The 17,898-nt window shown below is 34.0% G+C and overlaps 1 protein-coding gene across 1 annotated transcript in view; it reads left to right on the top strand.

The window, feature by feature from the left end:
• The window catches only part of ADAMTS6 (ADAM metallopeptidase with thrombospondin type 1 motif 6), a 262,877-nt gene that overhangs the window by 212,723 nt on the left and 32,256 nt on the right, over positions 1–17,898 (top strand). Inside the window, exon 20 of the mRNA XM_019929977.3 lies at positions 14,328–14,457. Within this exon, the coding sequence (XP_019785536.1) occupies positions 14,328–14,457 (130 nt within the window). The remainder of the gene's footprint in view (positions 1–14,327; positions 14,458–17,898) is intronic.

Genomic DNA, 17,898 nt, shown 5'->3' with positions numbered 1-17,898 from the left:
ACACTATGCAAAAAAAAGCAAATGAACAATAATAATGTTTTCCTCCTGTGTGAAGTGTCATGAAACATGGTTATGTGTAATCTGTGGCATATTTAAAAAGATCTCTAACTCCCATCCGTTTTATGTATAAAATGGCTGGTGATTTATAAAGTTTTAAAAACTATAGGGCTTTACTATTTCTTTTAACAAAATAAAGGATATTTGAAATTAATTGTTCAAGTGAATGCCATTATATTATAGTGGCATTTATATATATATATATATCTATAATATATATATATATATTTCTTTGTTCCAATTAAATTCCTTTTTATTTAATCTATAAATTAACTTTCCCCTTTTCACATACCAAAAAGAAGTCTTCATGATAACAGATAATACATAATTCAGGCCCTGAGGTAAGGTGGGATAAACTTATTAAAGAATCAAAATAATTTAAAGTTCAGGAAATCTAATGAAGTAGTCTAAATGTCGAGGTTGATTAGCTTGGAGAAGAGAAGGCTGAGGGAAAGTATATTATGATAGTATCTTCAAGTATGTGACAGAATGTTGAATGGGAGGTTCTTAGTGCCTGTTCATCTTTGTACTGAAAATTGCTATATTTGGGGATGGTTTAGATTCAGTCTTGTCTGAGGCCAAGGAGGGATTAAGTGAATTCTCAGTGTTCCTTCTAACTCTATTCTTCTGTTCAGAAAGGAGATAGTCCAACAAAAAAGGGGTGGGGGAGAAGGCCAAGAGAACTGAATTTAGAAGAAAAACTATGATTTTATTAAAGTAAAGAAGTATGAAAAATCTGAATGTGTGTTATTCTTTTCCATAACACTTGTATTGAGAAATCATAATAGAAGAGTGATTTCTTGTGATGGGGCATAAAAGAAAAGAAAAACAAGGAGGGAGCAAAGCCCCTGGAAAGAGAATTTTCTCTTTATTTTTTATACTTCTTTCTTCTCTTCTGGAGCTACTAATCCTAGATATTTGAGGTGGTTCTGGGAACTGTAATTCTGCTCAGTTGTGAGTAAAAAGCCTTTCTAAGGCCATTGCCTTGTTTGGAAGAGAGATGTACAGTGTTTGAAAATCAGCAGGCATAGTGTGATGAGCTGCATTTCTTGGTAAGTGGTTCTCAAAGTGTGGTCCCCGAACCAGCAGCATCAATGTCACCTGAAAATTTATTAGAATGCTAATTTGGGGGCCCCATCTCAGACCTACTGAATAGAGTCTCTCTTTGTGGGGCCCCAAAATCTATGTTATAACAAGTTCTCCAAGTGATTCTGATGCTTGCTCAAGTTTGAGTACCACTGGTCTTGGTTGACAGAGAAACTGAAACAGCACTCTAGACACATAGAATCCACGTCCTCATCACTGAAGTCTATGCATCTTTCTAGACTCATTTTGTATCTAAAACAATGTCTGGAACATACTAGGAACTCAATAAATGCGTACAGATAAGTGAATGAACAAAAGGAATTAATTATTTTGGCAATTATATATTTGTGTTATTCTTCCCAGTGTGGGAAATGAGAGTTTAGAATTGTTATTTTTTTGTAAGGTGGGGCAAAGCAATTGTCAGGGAAAGATAGTATAATTTTGATTATATTCTTTTGTTTACTTTGAATAGGTTGGAAATATTTCCTAGAATATAGAGTACAGATATCAATTATTGGAGTTATTCTTCCTACACATACCCCCACTTTTAACCCAAGGTTCTTTAAATACAGGAGGCTTAGGATTGAGGAAAGGAAAATCCCTTAGGACTCAGGAATCTTGATCAAAGAGAGAGCCAGAGTCATCTGCTCAGTAATGGTAAATGGAACTTCATCTGTTGTTAAGGAATCTTTCAGGAAAAAGTCATTTCTTCTCAGTTTTCACTCAGAAACTAAGGATGAATACTAACGTGTGTTCTTAACAGGGATACTCCACTCTCATCTTTCCAAAGTGGTGCTAGGTATCTTGATACTGCCAAAACTTTTTAAAATGGAAAAAGAGGGAACAAGAAAGATCTCAAAGAACTTTCTATTGCAGTCTCACAAGACTGTTCAATGTTCTCACGACCTTTGGACTTTGAGTTTGGGAGCAATGTTGATATTTTCTCTTACGAGATCTTTTAAGATAAGAAGTTTTGAGATTGTTTTTCTGTTGCTTAGCAGACCCAGTGACAAATCTAAGACTGCAGGAAACACTGCTAGTGATTCAATCCAAGAAATGGTCTTTTCTCTGAGTCAGTGCTGACACACTTCCTTAGCCTGAATAAGAACATTGAGATGCTGTGGAGTGTTGTCTTCAGGATAAATGTGATTTTTAAGATACAGTTATGCCTTTTCCATTGAGACAATTAAAACTGGACTATTTTCTGAACCATTGTTACTCCCACTAGAGTTTTGTTTCTATACTCTGTAATTAATCTGACTCCTAAATTTATATACTACTATTGTATTCGTGATTAATGTGTTGATTGATAAAGCTTGGCTAGGTAGTGAGAACTGTACTATTTTAAAATACAAAGCTTTAGGAGTTTTTTTAAGTAGTAATTTATGCTGATACGCCTTTGCACTGTGACTTTTAAAGACTGAAAAAATGATGTTTATTCATCTTTTGATTTTAGTTATATATATTCTCTTTTTACTGATGTTTGGCTAGATGTGTGGTTTTCAAGTTGTAGTGTGCATCAGAATCACCTGGAGGGCTTGTTCAAACAAGATTGCTACGTTCTGCCTCCAGTTTCTGATTTGGTAGGTCTGGGGAAGACTCCAAGAATTTGCATTTCTAACAAATTTCCAAGTGATGCTGGTGATACTGGTTCAGCAACCATACTTCAAGAAACATTGGGCTAGATACTTAGATTTCATAAAATAAATGTCTATTAAAACAAATTAACATATCCTTTAGGTAATAATCCATATTACAGTTGTAATCACATTACACCTAGTGTTTTTAATGATAAATGGTTCTAGCTCAGCTGTGTAATGACAAATAGAACTTTACAGTTTATGAAACATTTTTTGGTTCGCTGTTTCATTTGCTTATTCTCAATAGCACCATGAGACAGGCACTGCTATTGTTTTTCCTGTTTTACAGTAATACTCAAGTGAAGTAACGCTGAAATCAAGACTTAGAAGTCTAGTGATTTCTTTTTTTTTTTAATGTAGCATTTTCTCTCGTAATAAAAATGGTCCTTTACCTTGAAGAGAGCTTTTTCATCAGTTGACATCATCAGTAGAGCAACATGATATATTCCCCACTCAAGAATTTCTCCTTTACTAGCTTGAAATTTCATTTTTTCAAATGCTTTCCCTAAAGCAATGATTCTCAGTTTTGGCTGCACATTGGAATCACCTGGGGAACTTTAAACAATTTTGACGCTTGGGCCCGCCCCCAGAGATTCCGATTTAAGTGCTTGGGAGTATGGTCTGGGCATCAGATTTTTAAAAGGTCCCTAATGTGTAGCCACGGTTGAGAAGTACTGCCTTTGAGGCTAATTGAAGGTTTATTTAGTCTTCAAATAATTTACATTCAGATGCAAATACCTCTGGGAGCATTACTAACTCACACCTCTGTTATTAGTTGGCTACTAGTGGAATGCAAACGATTTAGGTATAAGTATCTGGGGTGGGAAAGTAACTAGGGACATCAGAGAAGGAAATGAAAAAAGTGGTAGAATACCAATTAATTTCATAATTTTGTTTAGTGTGGCCATTGGCCTTCAACATGCCTTTAGAAAGCATTTTTGTAGTTTAGTTTATTTACATGCTTCTTTACCTGATAGATCATTTATAAGCATCTAATTAATGCTTTCAAAACTGACCGAAATTGTGCTAAATATCATTTCTTGGCCTTTTGGCTAAGATCAAGTGCAATTGTGCTAAACAGATTTTCCAAAATTCTTTCTTCTCATTTCAAGTTTCTGTGGTACTTAGGGAGCTAAAATGAATAAGTGGTTATGTACTTAACCAACTTTAATTTAGACTCAAGTCAGAATATGAGGCCCCTGTTTTAACTCAACATTTATGAAAACTGATAACAAACTTTTTTTTTCTCTTTGTGACTTATAGTTGTAATCAGAGAAGGCCTTTTATTGTTTTAGGAAATTGTTGTTTTTGTTAGGGAATGAATTTTTGCAAAATGCAGCAGTATTCATGATAATTTCCTCCCCTATCTTTCTGGATGTGCTCTCATTTCCCACTATTCAAACCATTCCCCTTCCACCCCCACCCTTCTCCCCGACCCCCCCCCCCCAACTCCTCCTCTTATTTAATACAACCCTTAGGCTTTAAAGCAAAACTTCCAAAACCAATTAACTGAGAGTTGATGCTGTACTGTTGTACCTGTTCTGTTAGGAAAGAAACCTTAAGGATCCTTTAGTTGTGCAAAGAAAGGTCAGAAATACATATGTATTTTCATGTATTAGTTTTACATTTATACTGTAAATAAACAGTCTTCGTCCTGCAATCAGTTCTACTGACACTTTTGATTACTTTCTTCAAACTGTTTTTTCTAGGCTTTTCTTTCTCTTTGTACAAAAAATTGCATACCAATTTGGTCAGGTTTCTGCTGACAAAGGCATCTCTCTGCTAAACATTCATTGCTTAGCAGCTCAGGGGTAAAAAAAAAGATAAGCTAAAGCTATGCTTAGATGGAAGTCTGGGAGGGGGAGACAGGTTTATTTTTAGAGGCAATTTTGATTTTGTTTGAAGATCAAAGGGCACAGATTTTTCTTATACAATGGAGTGTTTCAGGAATGTTTCTAATCAACTGTATTTGACCATTTAGAATGTTATTACTTTTTCTTTTACATTTACATAGCCTAATTAATTTTTATTGTGTGCTTGACGCTCAAATTTTATAAAGATGCTTGTTTTATTTGTTATTCTTTTTCTTCCCTGGATGGCATCTTAAGCCTAATGTGGTGTGTGTGTGTGTGTGTGTGTGTGTGTGTGTGTGTGTGTAGCATATAAGTTTTAAAAATTTTTTCTATGTTTTTCCTCTTTTTAACTAGGGCAAATTCTTTTTATTTTACTTTTTGTGGTTTCACCTGGCTCACCTGGATTCTTATACATATTGAAACTGGTTTCTACTCTTTAAGATTTTTAAGATGCTTTACATAGTTTCCAAGTACTATTTGTATTTTCCTGATTTAGGGCCATATTTTTCACAATGCCCCATAGTACCCCAGGACACTACAGCAGACTCACAGAGGCACTGCAGAATATTGTACGTTTTCAATAGAAACACAGTGACACGGTCATACACCATACAAATTATTACTATTGAGTTGTTTGGACCTAACTACTTAATAAGTGAAACTCAGATTTTTTTTTTTTCTGCCTGGGAGGGCTGTGAAAAAAGTACTGGGACACTAAGAGTACTGTGAACCAGGAAAGTTTGAGAACTCTTGATTTCAAATGAGTGTCAGTAAAGTTGGATAAAAATTAGTCACCTAACTTCCTTTCAGTAGATGGTGAACTTCATTTCCTAAGAGGAAAAAAATGCATATAAACTCCTTATTCAGGGTCCTGGTGATGTTCAGAGTTTAAAAATGGAGACTCTTCTGCACTTCCATTAAGAAACTAGAGGTTTTGAGTAATATGTAAATTTCCCCTTCATATCTGTATTAAGTATATCTTCTGATGTGCCCTCCTGAATATGCTTCCTTCCTCTGTCTGTTAGTTCAGTTTCAGGTTAGTGGGTGATTAAAGCGAAAGAAAAAAGAGAGAGAAAAGAAAAAGAAACTATATATTTAAAAGAGCCCCTGATAGCAAATTCTCCCTTGCAGTTTACTACCTAACAAGTTTATGTAATAATCCACACTATTCCATTTATTAATAATAGACTTTTCAAATTATTTTAATGAATCTATCATGCAGATTACCTCGCCCCTTTAGAAAGCTGGATATTTCTACATTGTTTCTATGGAAGCACTTTATGTTAATGTTACATATTTTATTGTTTCCAAGAATGATACAACAGAACTATAATTGTGCACTTAAAAGTACATAAGTCCATTCTAAAATAACAATTTTAAAAAGTAATTATTAGAAAAATATGATGCAGTCTTTTTGCCAGTACTAATATCTGACTGAAAGAGAATAGCTCTCAAAGTACCAGATAAAACAAAGGCAAATGCTTTACATATTCACAGATGTCCTTTTAATTTCTTTGCTAATTCTAACATGGCTAACATATTTAACATCACTAATAATGGTCAACTGACCATTAACACTTGTATTGCAGCTTATAAAGGACATATTCACTTAACTTGGAAAGAAACTCAAAGTGGAGGGGTCCCAAAATGGAACAGAGGAAAACAAAATTCAATTGTTTTTCAAGTTTCAAAATAGACTTGATTTTCAAGTTTCAAAATAGACATTAATAAGTCAAATCTTATAATTGTTTGCTTAACTTTAATTTAGGAATTACCATCCAAAATTTACTTTGAGTTAAGTAAAAGATACCAGATGGAAATTTTAGTTTGAATAATTGAAAGCCCTTTAGTCATTGTCATTTCTTTCCCTTTGAAGAAATATAGTTATATAATTAGTTTTTAAGAAAAATTCCCTATAAAAGATATTTTCTGTGTGAGGTTGTACTATTGTTCGAAACTATGAGGGTCCTTTTACATTTGGTTCCTGTATATACCAAACTTAGACGTAAAACAGATCACTGTGATATTTTTAATGATACACGTCCCTTGTAAAACGTGACTTGAGTTTACAAGGAATAAAGATTTGCATCAGCTTTGTTCATTATTCCATAATTTTCTCTTTGGTCTTTGAAAAATAAAATATTTGTAAGACTAGACAATAGTCTATCATTGCATTGACTGTGGCATTCCCCTGTTCACTCTCTCCTATCATCCCCTTCTTTCAGTTCATTTTCAATGTTGAGAAGGAAGAGTACCCTTTAACATATGGGATTAGTTGTACCAGGCATCAGAGCAGGGCACCTGTGAACATCACAGCTCCCAAAAGCCTATGCTCTGTAGCCATCAATTGCACCTGGCTCAGTTCTCCTGCAACATGCCCTTGAGAGGGCTACTCCTCTAGGTAAACTCATGCTCTTGGCTGGTTCATGCTTCGGAAGTTAATATGTTTTTTTCTTTTATTTGTCTCTAATAATTATTTCTATTTATCTTTTTCCTTAAGTATGTAGCTTCCCCTATAGAATACACTTTTTAAAAAAATTCTTTGAATTCTCCTGTATATTTTCAATATAATTTAAGCTTTCTAACTTCTTGTAAAAAATTTACATATGAAAGTTTAGCTTGATAACCTGACATTTTTTACTGTTTACCCTTGCATATTGTGGCTTGCATTTTTCTCTAGTGTTAAGATTTATAACTGAGGGCAAGAAATCTGTGCTAACCTAAAACACTCCTAATGCTGTTTTCCTTCCTCTTCCATTTCATTTCTGTTGCTTTAGAGATTATATTCTTCTCTAACGTGAATAGGGCCGGGATACATCTTACTTACTGAAAAACTTGGGTAAGGCTGAAACCAAAGTTTAAGTGCCTTCCTATTGTATTTATGATCAGTGTGTCACAGGTCATGTTTCACTTCACTGAAATTTTGTCCCAAATCTCATTTTTGACAATCATAACACTATGCATCTTTACAAGGTATTATGCATAAAATACTTTGGGAAAAAATAAAACTTCTTGTAATGATAAGCATTATCATCCTGATTATATAGGATCTTATGATATTATTATTCCCATTTTTTATCTAAATAAAATTAAGATTTTAGTTTAAAACTATACAGCTTGTTTATGATTGTGTCCTTGTTATAATTCAAATCTGAAATATTTGCTCTTTGGTTCCAAGAAAAGGATTCTATATATAATTAAAGAAAAGCTTCTTATTGGTAATAAATCCATCACAATGTAAGGAAGAAACTCAAGACCTCCTTGTACTCCAGCATCATTCCTCTAAAGTGTTTAATGAAATACCCAAAACAAATAAGCTCCTACTGAAGTTCATGGAAATTCCTTTTTAGTATAATATGGGTTAATTCTTTATATTAAGAAACTTGTCTCTCACAAAGTCCTATTTCTAGTTAGTGTTCTGCCTTTTGACATGTCTAACCCCTTTGATACGTACCTCGCACTGCTAAGAAATGAGACACTGAAACATGACGCAGAACCAAATGGAATCTAACAAATGCCTGTTTTCCAGACTTCTTATTCTGTAGAGGACAGGGGAAAAGCAGATCTAGAAGGGGGAAAAATGAACAATTGAATTGTGGAGGAAAAAAGAAAAGACAACTTTCATAGAATTTTGGATCTGAAAGGAACATCAGAAATCATCTAATTTTTTGGTCTCATTTTACAAAGGAGAATGAAAACTTGCCTTACATCATTTATCTAAACTGCCTAGAACTCAAAAAGAGGTAGTAACTAAACATGACAGAAGTCAGAGTGAGAAAAAAATATCGTAACAAGATAAAGTGAAAGGGAATTACCTCAGACATTTGGCTATGAGAAGAGTTCTTAAGATCCATGAAGATAAAGGAAAGAGAAATCAGACAGCAACATAACAAAATGAAGGAACTGTTAAATTAGAAATATTACATCTGAAAGTGCATTGTTTTATTAGATAAGGTAGGTTCCATAATATAATTATAATGGTACTTGTTTTATCCCCTCCCTTCATTATTAATGTAATCTCATTGAGGTCAAGTCTGTCTCACTCATTTTCCCCCTTATGATAATGAAAACCCATGGCTTAGACTTAGTAGGAATTCAATGAGTTAAGCTAGACCTTTCCATGGAAGAGATTACTGTTAATTTATAATGAGTAGTCAGAATTCCCTCCAGGGATAGTGTGATTTCAAATAAACGCAGTATATGTATGCGCCACCCTACCTTACCATCACTAAACAGAGTTGTTCTGGAAAAATAAATACTTTTAGAGCTGCATTCTCCTTTTCTTAATCCTGCTTCCTTGGGACATTTAATTTTGCTTAAGACAGAAGGGAAGACACTGGAAAGGCAGAGAAAGAAAACCTTTGGGAGATAAAAACTAGCAGGAGGCTCTTGAGAAGAAGGAAGCAAATGGGTGGAGCTGATTGGTACCCTGATGCCAGCTGTTAGATCCAAGGCAGATGGGCTTTGCTCTACCCTACAAATGCTTATGTCTGGCCAATAATCACACAGCACAGCAGCCAGATTCCAGCCATGAAAGGCAGAGCAGAGAGACATTTTTTTCCTGGCACTTGTTGCTCTCTGGATGCTATCTGCACTGAAGATTTAGATTAAATTAATGTTGTTGGCCATATGCTCTGTATACTGTGGTTATATAGTGTTGTCTTTGTTGCTAGCTACTTTGGATGCTGTGGTTAAGCAAATTGTTGCCTTAGCCACCAACCACATTTGTACTGTAAGCTCTGACTTATTAACTTTTCCCCCCCTATTCTTCAGAAAACGGTTTCTTGGGTAGATAGGATGTGCTTTGCCACTAGGTTAAATTATCTAGATGTTGATTAGCCCATCAATCCCAAAGTTACACTTTTCCTTTCTGTCTTTCCCTTACTGACTTACATGTAGTTACAGACTGCTCACTTACCGATTGAATCGTCTAGGACTGAAATGCTGGTTCTTATGAGTAGATTTGAGAAGACCTAGAAGATCTTTCTCTTGCCCTTAACCTCTCCCACATCCTTCTTGGTTTAATACATATCACTCTTTCAAATGAGATTCAGGTGGTAATTTCTGTGCATTAAGTGCCCTCTCTCTACTTTTAAAATGATGAACTACCCTGAGAAAAGCAATAAATTGCTAAATATTGTTACACATGAACTTATTAAATGATTTAATTATCTGAAAGAAGAGAGATGGGACATGAGAACATTGAGCAGCTTATAAGAAGAGTAGGAGAGGGACTGAAAAGGAGGCAAGAAATGAAGAGGAGGAATGGTCTCTAAAGTCTTCACTCAGGATTGGCTCTGCAGCTGTTGAGCAAAAGACCCTATATTCTTGAACCATCACCATTTCCTAGAGTAAGCACAACAGATGAAGGGTTCCATATAGGACTCACTCGCAGCTTGGTGGACTTCTTGCTCATTTTCCTATGGTGTATGCTACTTCAAAATACTAAATGCCATTTCTTCATGTGTAGCTTGAGCAGTGATTCAAGTTGGGTACTCCTTCCTCCCATTGGACAGCAGAACCTTTGATGGGCAAGTAGATCATCTGTAACTTTTAGCAGAAATTAAATATAAGATCTGACAAATTTAAACTTCCAGGTTAAAAATAAGAGTTATATTTCCGTGTTAAGAACCATCTTTGGTATCAAAGAACCAAAATGGTAAGCAAATTAAAAGACTCTAAACAGGATACACCCATTTTAGAAAGTTTAAAGTAAATATATATTGGTAATGGCATCTCTGTACTTAAATTTTGTAATATGAAACCATTAAAGTTTTTTTTTTTTTTTTTAAGCATGGAAGAGGAATTGCGTTTAAAAACAGAATTGGGTATAGAATTTGCATGCCAGTAACTTCAGGTGTTTAAGAATAAATATAATTAGTGCAAGTTTAAGTTTGACCAATTAAATTCTGCAGAACACCTGCATATCTCCAGGGGATATGGGCACTAAGCCACCAGAATTTTGTTTTTGATTAGCCATATACTGACTGGTCATACGGACATTTTATGTTTTGGGTTATAAACTATACATCTTTAGATTTGAAAGCATAGTGGTTTTGTGTAACTGGATGTAATTATTCCTGAAAGGTTTAAATCAACTTCTTAGCAATGTTTTACAGATTACTTTAAAAGAAGCTATGTACAAGAGGGTTGATCATATAAAAAGATTCTAAACTCAATCATTTCTCTTGTTGACTTGGTTTAGATTATTTCCAGTTGATCTGTGTTTTCTAAAGCTAAAAGCTGCATTCTCTTTAATCCAAAAGTATGTGTTGAAAAATCCATCCAATTAGGTGCATTGGTTTAGAGAGTTATTCTGTTGCTGCTGATTTAAAAAGAAAAAAAAAAAAATTCTGTAAACCTGCCAAGTGTGGGGGTAAAAGTTGGAAGGAGATTTGTGCTATTGAAGGGAGATAGTTCAGCATTTTAGGAAGGTTTGGAATAGATTACTAGTATAGTCAGTCAGTTCTCGAGTGTGAAATACCACACTGTCTAATATGACATTTTAGAAGAAAATTAATAAAAGATGAATGCAAGGAAAATGCATCTTTGTAAAATACAGTTATTTCAGCTGCTTATTCAAGGACTTTAATTTTTACTTCATAAAAAATAGCATTCTGAAATTATGAAAGTGAAATGTACCCCTAAATTCTAGTTTTTAAGAAGTCTGAGAGGCATGACAAAATTAAGTCAATTTGTAATTCTCAGCACTTAGCTCAATATCTCATAAGAAGTACAGTGCCTTGTATTCAGTAATTATTCTCTATTGAATGAATGAATGGATGAATGAATGAATGAATGACCTGCCAACCATATTTAGCTGGCATTTTTAGTTTGTGTACTATGTAATTTTAAATTAATTACTGGATCCCACCAAAGAACAAAATAACCTTAAAAATAAAGGTCCAGGGCTTCCCTGGTGTCGCAGTGATTGAGAGTCCGCTTGCCGACGCAGGGGACGTGGGTTCGTGCCCCGGTCCAGGAGGATCCCACATGCCGCTGAGCGGCTGGGCCCGTGAGCCATGGCCACTGGGCCTGCGTGTCTGGAGCCTGTGCTCCGCAACGGGAGAGGCCACAGTAGTGAGAGGCCACAGTAGTGAGAGGCCCGCGTACAGCAAAAAATAAAAATAAAAAATAAAGGTCCAAAGCAAAGATATGAGATTGTGGATAATTTTTATTTTGTTCTTTCTGGTTTTGTGTATTTTCCAAATTTTTAACAATAAATGTTATGTAGCTGAAGTTTTTCAAGATCATACATGGCTAGAATTTCTCTTAAAATCAAATGTAAATCTTACCTCTAATAACTAATATCTCATCTGTGATTCAAATTGCAGAAGCCTTGCTTTTATATTAAAGGCTACTTTTAAAAACTAATGTCATTATAACCAAACAACATTTCTACGATTTTTAAAGGAAGTAGAATTTTATCTTAACCTGTAGAAACTGAATTGATGTTTCTGCCACTTATATAAAGCAATATCAGTTCCATTTTGTAGTGTTGAAAATGTTTATCCTCCCTCAGTAAAATAAAATAAAAATAAAAAGTTTATCCTTTTCTGAAAAGCAACCGAGGTACTAGCTTGAATGCCAACTTCCTTATTGCAAGTTTAATCATCTTTTTTTAGTTATTAAATGTATTTATAAAAGTTGGCTGAAGTTGTAAATCCTTTGTGTAAGTGGATGTTTTGAGTCTCCCCCCTCCAAGTATAATTATATTTGAATGGATATTTTAAAAAATAACCATGCTAACCTATAAAAGCAGTCCCCTGCTCCTCCTGATAGGAGCAAGTATTGAACCCAGGTAGATGGCTATTCTGAGCCACTGTGGCAGTGGGTGTTGAATTCTATGACTAATAATAGAGATTTTTGTCCAGGTGAATCACATGGACTTAGTTATCTGCCCACTGGAATGACACAGTGAGGAGATATGTGGTGAATACTGTGGAACATCTGTGAATGGGTCAAAGCTATGCCTGGTGTGAATCATTCTTCCCTCAAAAATCTAAAGTTTAATAGTTAAAAAATTCCAAACTGTTGTCGCATAAACTGAGATATTTGGCCTATTCAAGGGGTTGGGATGGAATGAATACAGCACATACTCTGAGACATTTTGCAAGTAAGTTGTTTGTCTATATTTTAAACCCCTAAATTTAGGAAAACCAAAAAACTTGATCAGTAAGAGCCTTGGGTCACTGCAAGTAATAAAATATACCTTCTTCATCTGCTCACCACCATCATGGGGGCTATGGGACTTAATGGTTTTTGCCATCAGGGAAAGAGATTTCCCTATCTTTAAATTCAAAGTGCTTAGTTAGAAGTGTGCAAAACATGATGACTGAGGTACTCCCACCTGCAGACTCCCAGGATGTTTAAGGGACCTTGGGGAAGCATTTGGTGCGTAGCTCTTTAAGTGACAGTTTCCTTCACTGAATGGTCCTGTTTCACATTGATTTCCCTAATTTGGGGTCAAACTCTTTTCTTTAGGGCACTACTAAAAGCAACTGAGAAAAAAAAAGAAAAACTGAAGGTTTGTGTGGGGCTAGGTAGGTATGAAGCTGTAGTTGCTTGGATACTGCTAATGCTGCTTTTATAACTGGTTCTAGGTAATTTAGCCTACCGGGTTATAGAGATGGGATGGATGAGTAGGGGGATAGCTTAGTTTGTGCTTTTATTTTCAATTCTGGGAGTAAGCTGCTACATCTATAGGATCTGGAACATTTAGCATTGTCTTGTAGATTGACTTTCCTCTGAGACCTTGATACACCTATCTTTGCTTCTTTTGATTCCTCCACACTGAAGAGAAAATGAATCTGCATAAAGTCTATTCACCAGGCATGTTTACAGATAAGAGTGTGTTTGTGTGTGTCTTCGTATTTTGTGAAATGTGAGCAAGGTGTGGTGGATATCTTTGCCAATAAATAATAAACATATACTTAGAATTTTACAAATTTTATGAGAATATTTTTAGCTGCGGCAAACAGGTTACATAGACCAATTTTTAAGAATGAGATAAGTATTTTGTAAGTTAATATTTGATGGAAAATGTGTATATCTGTTTGCCAGTGGTGTAATCAACAAGGGCCGACTCTATCAAAGCAAATAGATTACTGATGGGTTGCAGTCTAAAGAGGCTCACTGCAGTCTTTAAATTCTAGACTTGTGGGCTTTCAGAGAAATAAATCTGTAAATGGAAGGAGAAAAAATGAAATGTGTGAATGTTGCGTGTTCCTAACAAAGACTAAATTGATTGGATTTGTCCTACAAAATATTAAAAAGTAAATTTGTCCCTAATGTTTTGTTTTTACATAGATATCCAACCATTGTTTTGCACTGAAATGTATATTCATACATTTTATCTGATGATATTTTGGGAAAATAAAGTTTCTTTTTTTAAAGGAAAGCATGAAGAAGAATATACAAATGGGAATACTAATTGTTTAAAATTACCAATAGTTTCTTTTCTGAACTTGAAAACAGTTATGTTTCTAAATATGAGAACAATAATTTTGCCTAAATTTGCAATATAATGACCAGGTCTTCTCTCCTTTTTAGAGGAGCAGTCAAATGTTTCTGGAACAGATAAGACAGCAGCGATCCAGTGAGGTTGATCCCCCACAGAGGAAAGCTATGCATACCTAACTTACTGGAAGGTAAACTACTCTTCAATTAATGATGTCCTCCTTTTCTCAAGGTGTCCAAAGACAGGAGGTGGTCTGTAAAAGGTTGGACGACAACTCCATTGTCCAGAACAATTACTGTGACCCTGATAGTAAGCCACCTGAAAATCAAAGAACCTGCAACACTGAGCCCTGCCCACCAGAGTAAGTAAGAGAAAGAAGTGAGAATTATTTTCTTCAAATGCAAAGAGAAAAACATTAGATATTCTTATTTGGAAACATACATTCATACGATATAAATAAATTAGGCTGAAAAAAGGGGGTAAAACATCACAGAGGGTGGAATTTTGATTCCTATTTATCCACAGGACTTAGTAATTAACCCCTTTAAAGCAGGAACTTCAATAGGTTGATCCTGGCATAGTGCTAGCGATTGTCATATTTCATTAATTCTAAAGCACATATCATTTGCATTTTAACATCTCTGAAATTAGATTCATTTTGCAATTGATGGTATCTTACAATAATAATCGGCATTATTTTTCTTTAATGGTACATAAAATAATGGTATCTTAGATCCAGTAAAATATAGTAGATTGGCGTGCAGTCCTATCTTTTCCAGATATTTATCCTAAAGGCTTAAAGACATTTTAAATGGTTTAGAAATGTTCTGTAATGGAGTATCAGTGCTTTAATTTGCTGACCCAGTTTTAAGTTATGTCATCCTAAGGCATCCTGTCTTCTGAGTGTAGAGCACAGGCCTAGAGGTGTACTTCAGTCCCTTTCTGTTGATTAATGTAACAGTTACAACTCACTGTAAAGGGAGGTACAAGAAGAGAGCCCATCCATCTTAATGATGACTTTTTAAAAATTTAAACTTAAAAATATGAGACCTGCTACCAGTGGGCCACACTGTGTAATCTGTAGGAACAGAAAGGTTTCTTGTTTGAGCAAAAGGCAATAATTATGCGAAAAAGGACAAAGATGCTGAGTTAATCCTGAAAATACCGATCTTTGTAGAGATTTTGCCTGATTGACAATAGCAAGACAAAATATGTGTGAATGGCATTTCATTCTTGTGTGAGAAATCAGAGTAACCATTATCCCCCAGATTAGCTAATTATCCCAACATGAAATTGATAAAGAAAGCGAGTGTAGGCAAATGAGATTATGTATTCCAAGCTCTCTAGAACTGGAGAGGAGAGCTCTATAATGAAGTAAGCCTTTTTCTAAAAGTGGAGTCACAAAAATCTGGGACTTACAATGGATAAAGAATGCAGGTCCCTAATATGGTTAAAGCAAGATGCATTTCTTGATATTTGTTCCAAAATAATAATGCCTTTGAACTTTCAATATCCAAAGTCAGTGTCTGCCTGAATGTTTTAATTTTAAAGGGAAATATTCACTCCTAGTCTCTAGAAAAGGTTTAGGGCAGTAGCTACCAAATAAGGAACACAGAATCTAGGGTCATAGAAGTTTTTATTCTAAGACTTTTAAAATTTCATGTCTCTTCTTTTTCAAATGTGATCACCATGTAACTAACTCCTTAAAAGCCAGACATGAGAAAGTATAGAAATACAACCTATGATATGTATTACAAAGACAAGATATTTGTTTTTTTATTTTCCTTTCTTCTGCTAATTATTTTTATAAATTTATCTCAAGAGAAACTGAAAAGCTATATAAAACAAAATGATGCTCAAAAACCACAAGATATTTTTTGACGTTTCCAATAACTTAAGCATATTTTCATATAATTGTGAGCCTCAACCCAGTAAATTAATTCCCTGACACTCAGTACTTTAAGTATTATGTTTGTCATGATCAGCCATTTAAGGCATCTGAGTGGGCCTGGTTACATCTGTTCTATTTTGGCCTCAGCTTTTTTATTTGTTTAAGTTCAAATGCTATTCAAACATCCTTTGAGGTTCCAGTGGTTGGTGATTTCATTCCATATATCATGTGCTTGTATATTACATGGGAGATTTTTTTTTTAACATTTTAAGGATAATTGACATATTGGAATTAACCTATGCAATTAAAATTGTTTCATATTTCCCTTCCTTTTGTAGTTCAGAAATAAAAGGTTACTTCTTAACTTTTTTTGTTGTTTGGAGATAAGAAAATGGAATTTGGAAAAGATAGAAAATTTAGACAAACAGTTTTCTTTGTTGGAAAGATCTAATGATACGTATTTAAAATATTTCTCTTTTATCAGTCCAGTTTTTCTTAGTTCCTTTTTAATTTCTTCTTTATTCCTTTGAATTCAGACTATGAAAAAGGAAATCTTAATTATTCAGAATGGTTGTCATATGTAATAAGATTCCCAGTAGGCATTGGTATTATAGAGATAAGGCTCACTGAAAAACTACTGAATTCAGTAAGACTTTAAATGAGTGTGGAAGAGAGAAGGTTTTTCAGATGACAATGTGATAATCATATTTGGGTTTTGTCATACATATTAAAGCGTAAAATTTTTAAAATGCAGATAAGTAGAAAGAAGAAACTAAAAAGACACAATATTGTAAGACCACTGTTAATATTTTGATCTATATATTTCATCTTTTTCTATGTCTACATAGGCACATGTATATAAAAAAATGGAATTATATTATTTATGATGCTTTGTAGTCAGTTCTCAACATATTGAACATTATGTTGTTCTGAACATTAAACATCATCTACAACATTTAGTAGATATGTCATTATTTATTTAAATTGGTTTTCCACTGTTGAACAATTTTGTCCGGGTCCTAGCTTTTGATCCCTTTCTATTCCACAGCATTAACCATTTTTGCTACTAAAACTTTGCTCTCTATAATTATGCCCTTATGCTAAATGAATAGGAATAAAATTTCTGGTTCAAATGGAATTATATTTTACTCTCTGAGACAAACTGTCAAATTGCTCTCTAGAAAGAATATATGAATGTATATTCCCACCAACAGTACGTATATGACTGTCATTTTCCTGAACTGAACAACACCAGGTATTATTTTAAAAACAATCTTTAACTATTTTATAGGGAAGAAAAACCCTTGATATCTAATTGCTATTTTATTTTTTGTGCTAGAATTGCTGGTGAGGCTGAACATTTAAAAATTATGTTCAGTGGCCATTTGTATTACTTCTTTTTTGCTCTTCATGGCCTGACCCATTTTTCTACTGAAGAGTTTATCATTTTGTTATTGATTTGTATTAACTCAATGTATTAAGAATATTAACTATTTTAGACATATTTTTTCCTAGTTTGTTATATATTTCCCATATTATGGTGTTATGATCTATTTTTACTTATAAAAGTTTTTAAATACTATGTAGGAAAACTATCAAACTTTTATTTCTTTCATTGGTATAATGTTATGAAGGCCTTACCCACTTTATGATTATACTTTCAAAGTTCTTTTTTAAGGTAAACTCTATCTGAAATACATTTGCCTGCTTTGAGAAAAGGATCTATATTTATTTTCAAATATTATTGTTTTCCCAATACCATTAATTTAAAATTCTAAATGGTATTTTTTAATCAGAAATTATCTAATGAAATATTTTAAATGTCCTTTAGTCATATTGGAGACTTTATAAGTAGAGTATGGAAAGATAGAGGGCAGTAAGTTTTATCCTTGTTCTGCATAAAGAAAATAC

The sequence above is a fragment of the Tursiops truncatus genome, chromosome 3 (assembly GCF_011762595.2).
Source record: "Tursiops truncatus isolate mTurTru1 chromosome 3, mTurTru1.mat.Y, whole genome shotgun sequence".
In the NCBI taxonomy this organism is placed as follows: domain Eukaryota; kingdom Metazoa; phylum Chordata; class Mammalia; order Artiodactyla; family Delphinidae; genus Tursiops; species Tursiops truncatus.
This window is presented reverse-complemented; position numbering and strand designations above follow the sequence as displayed.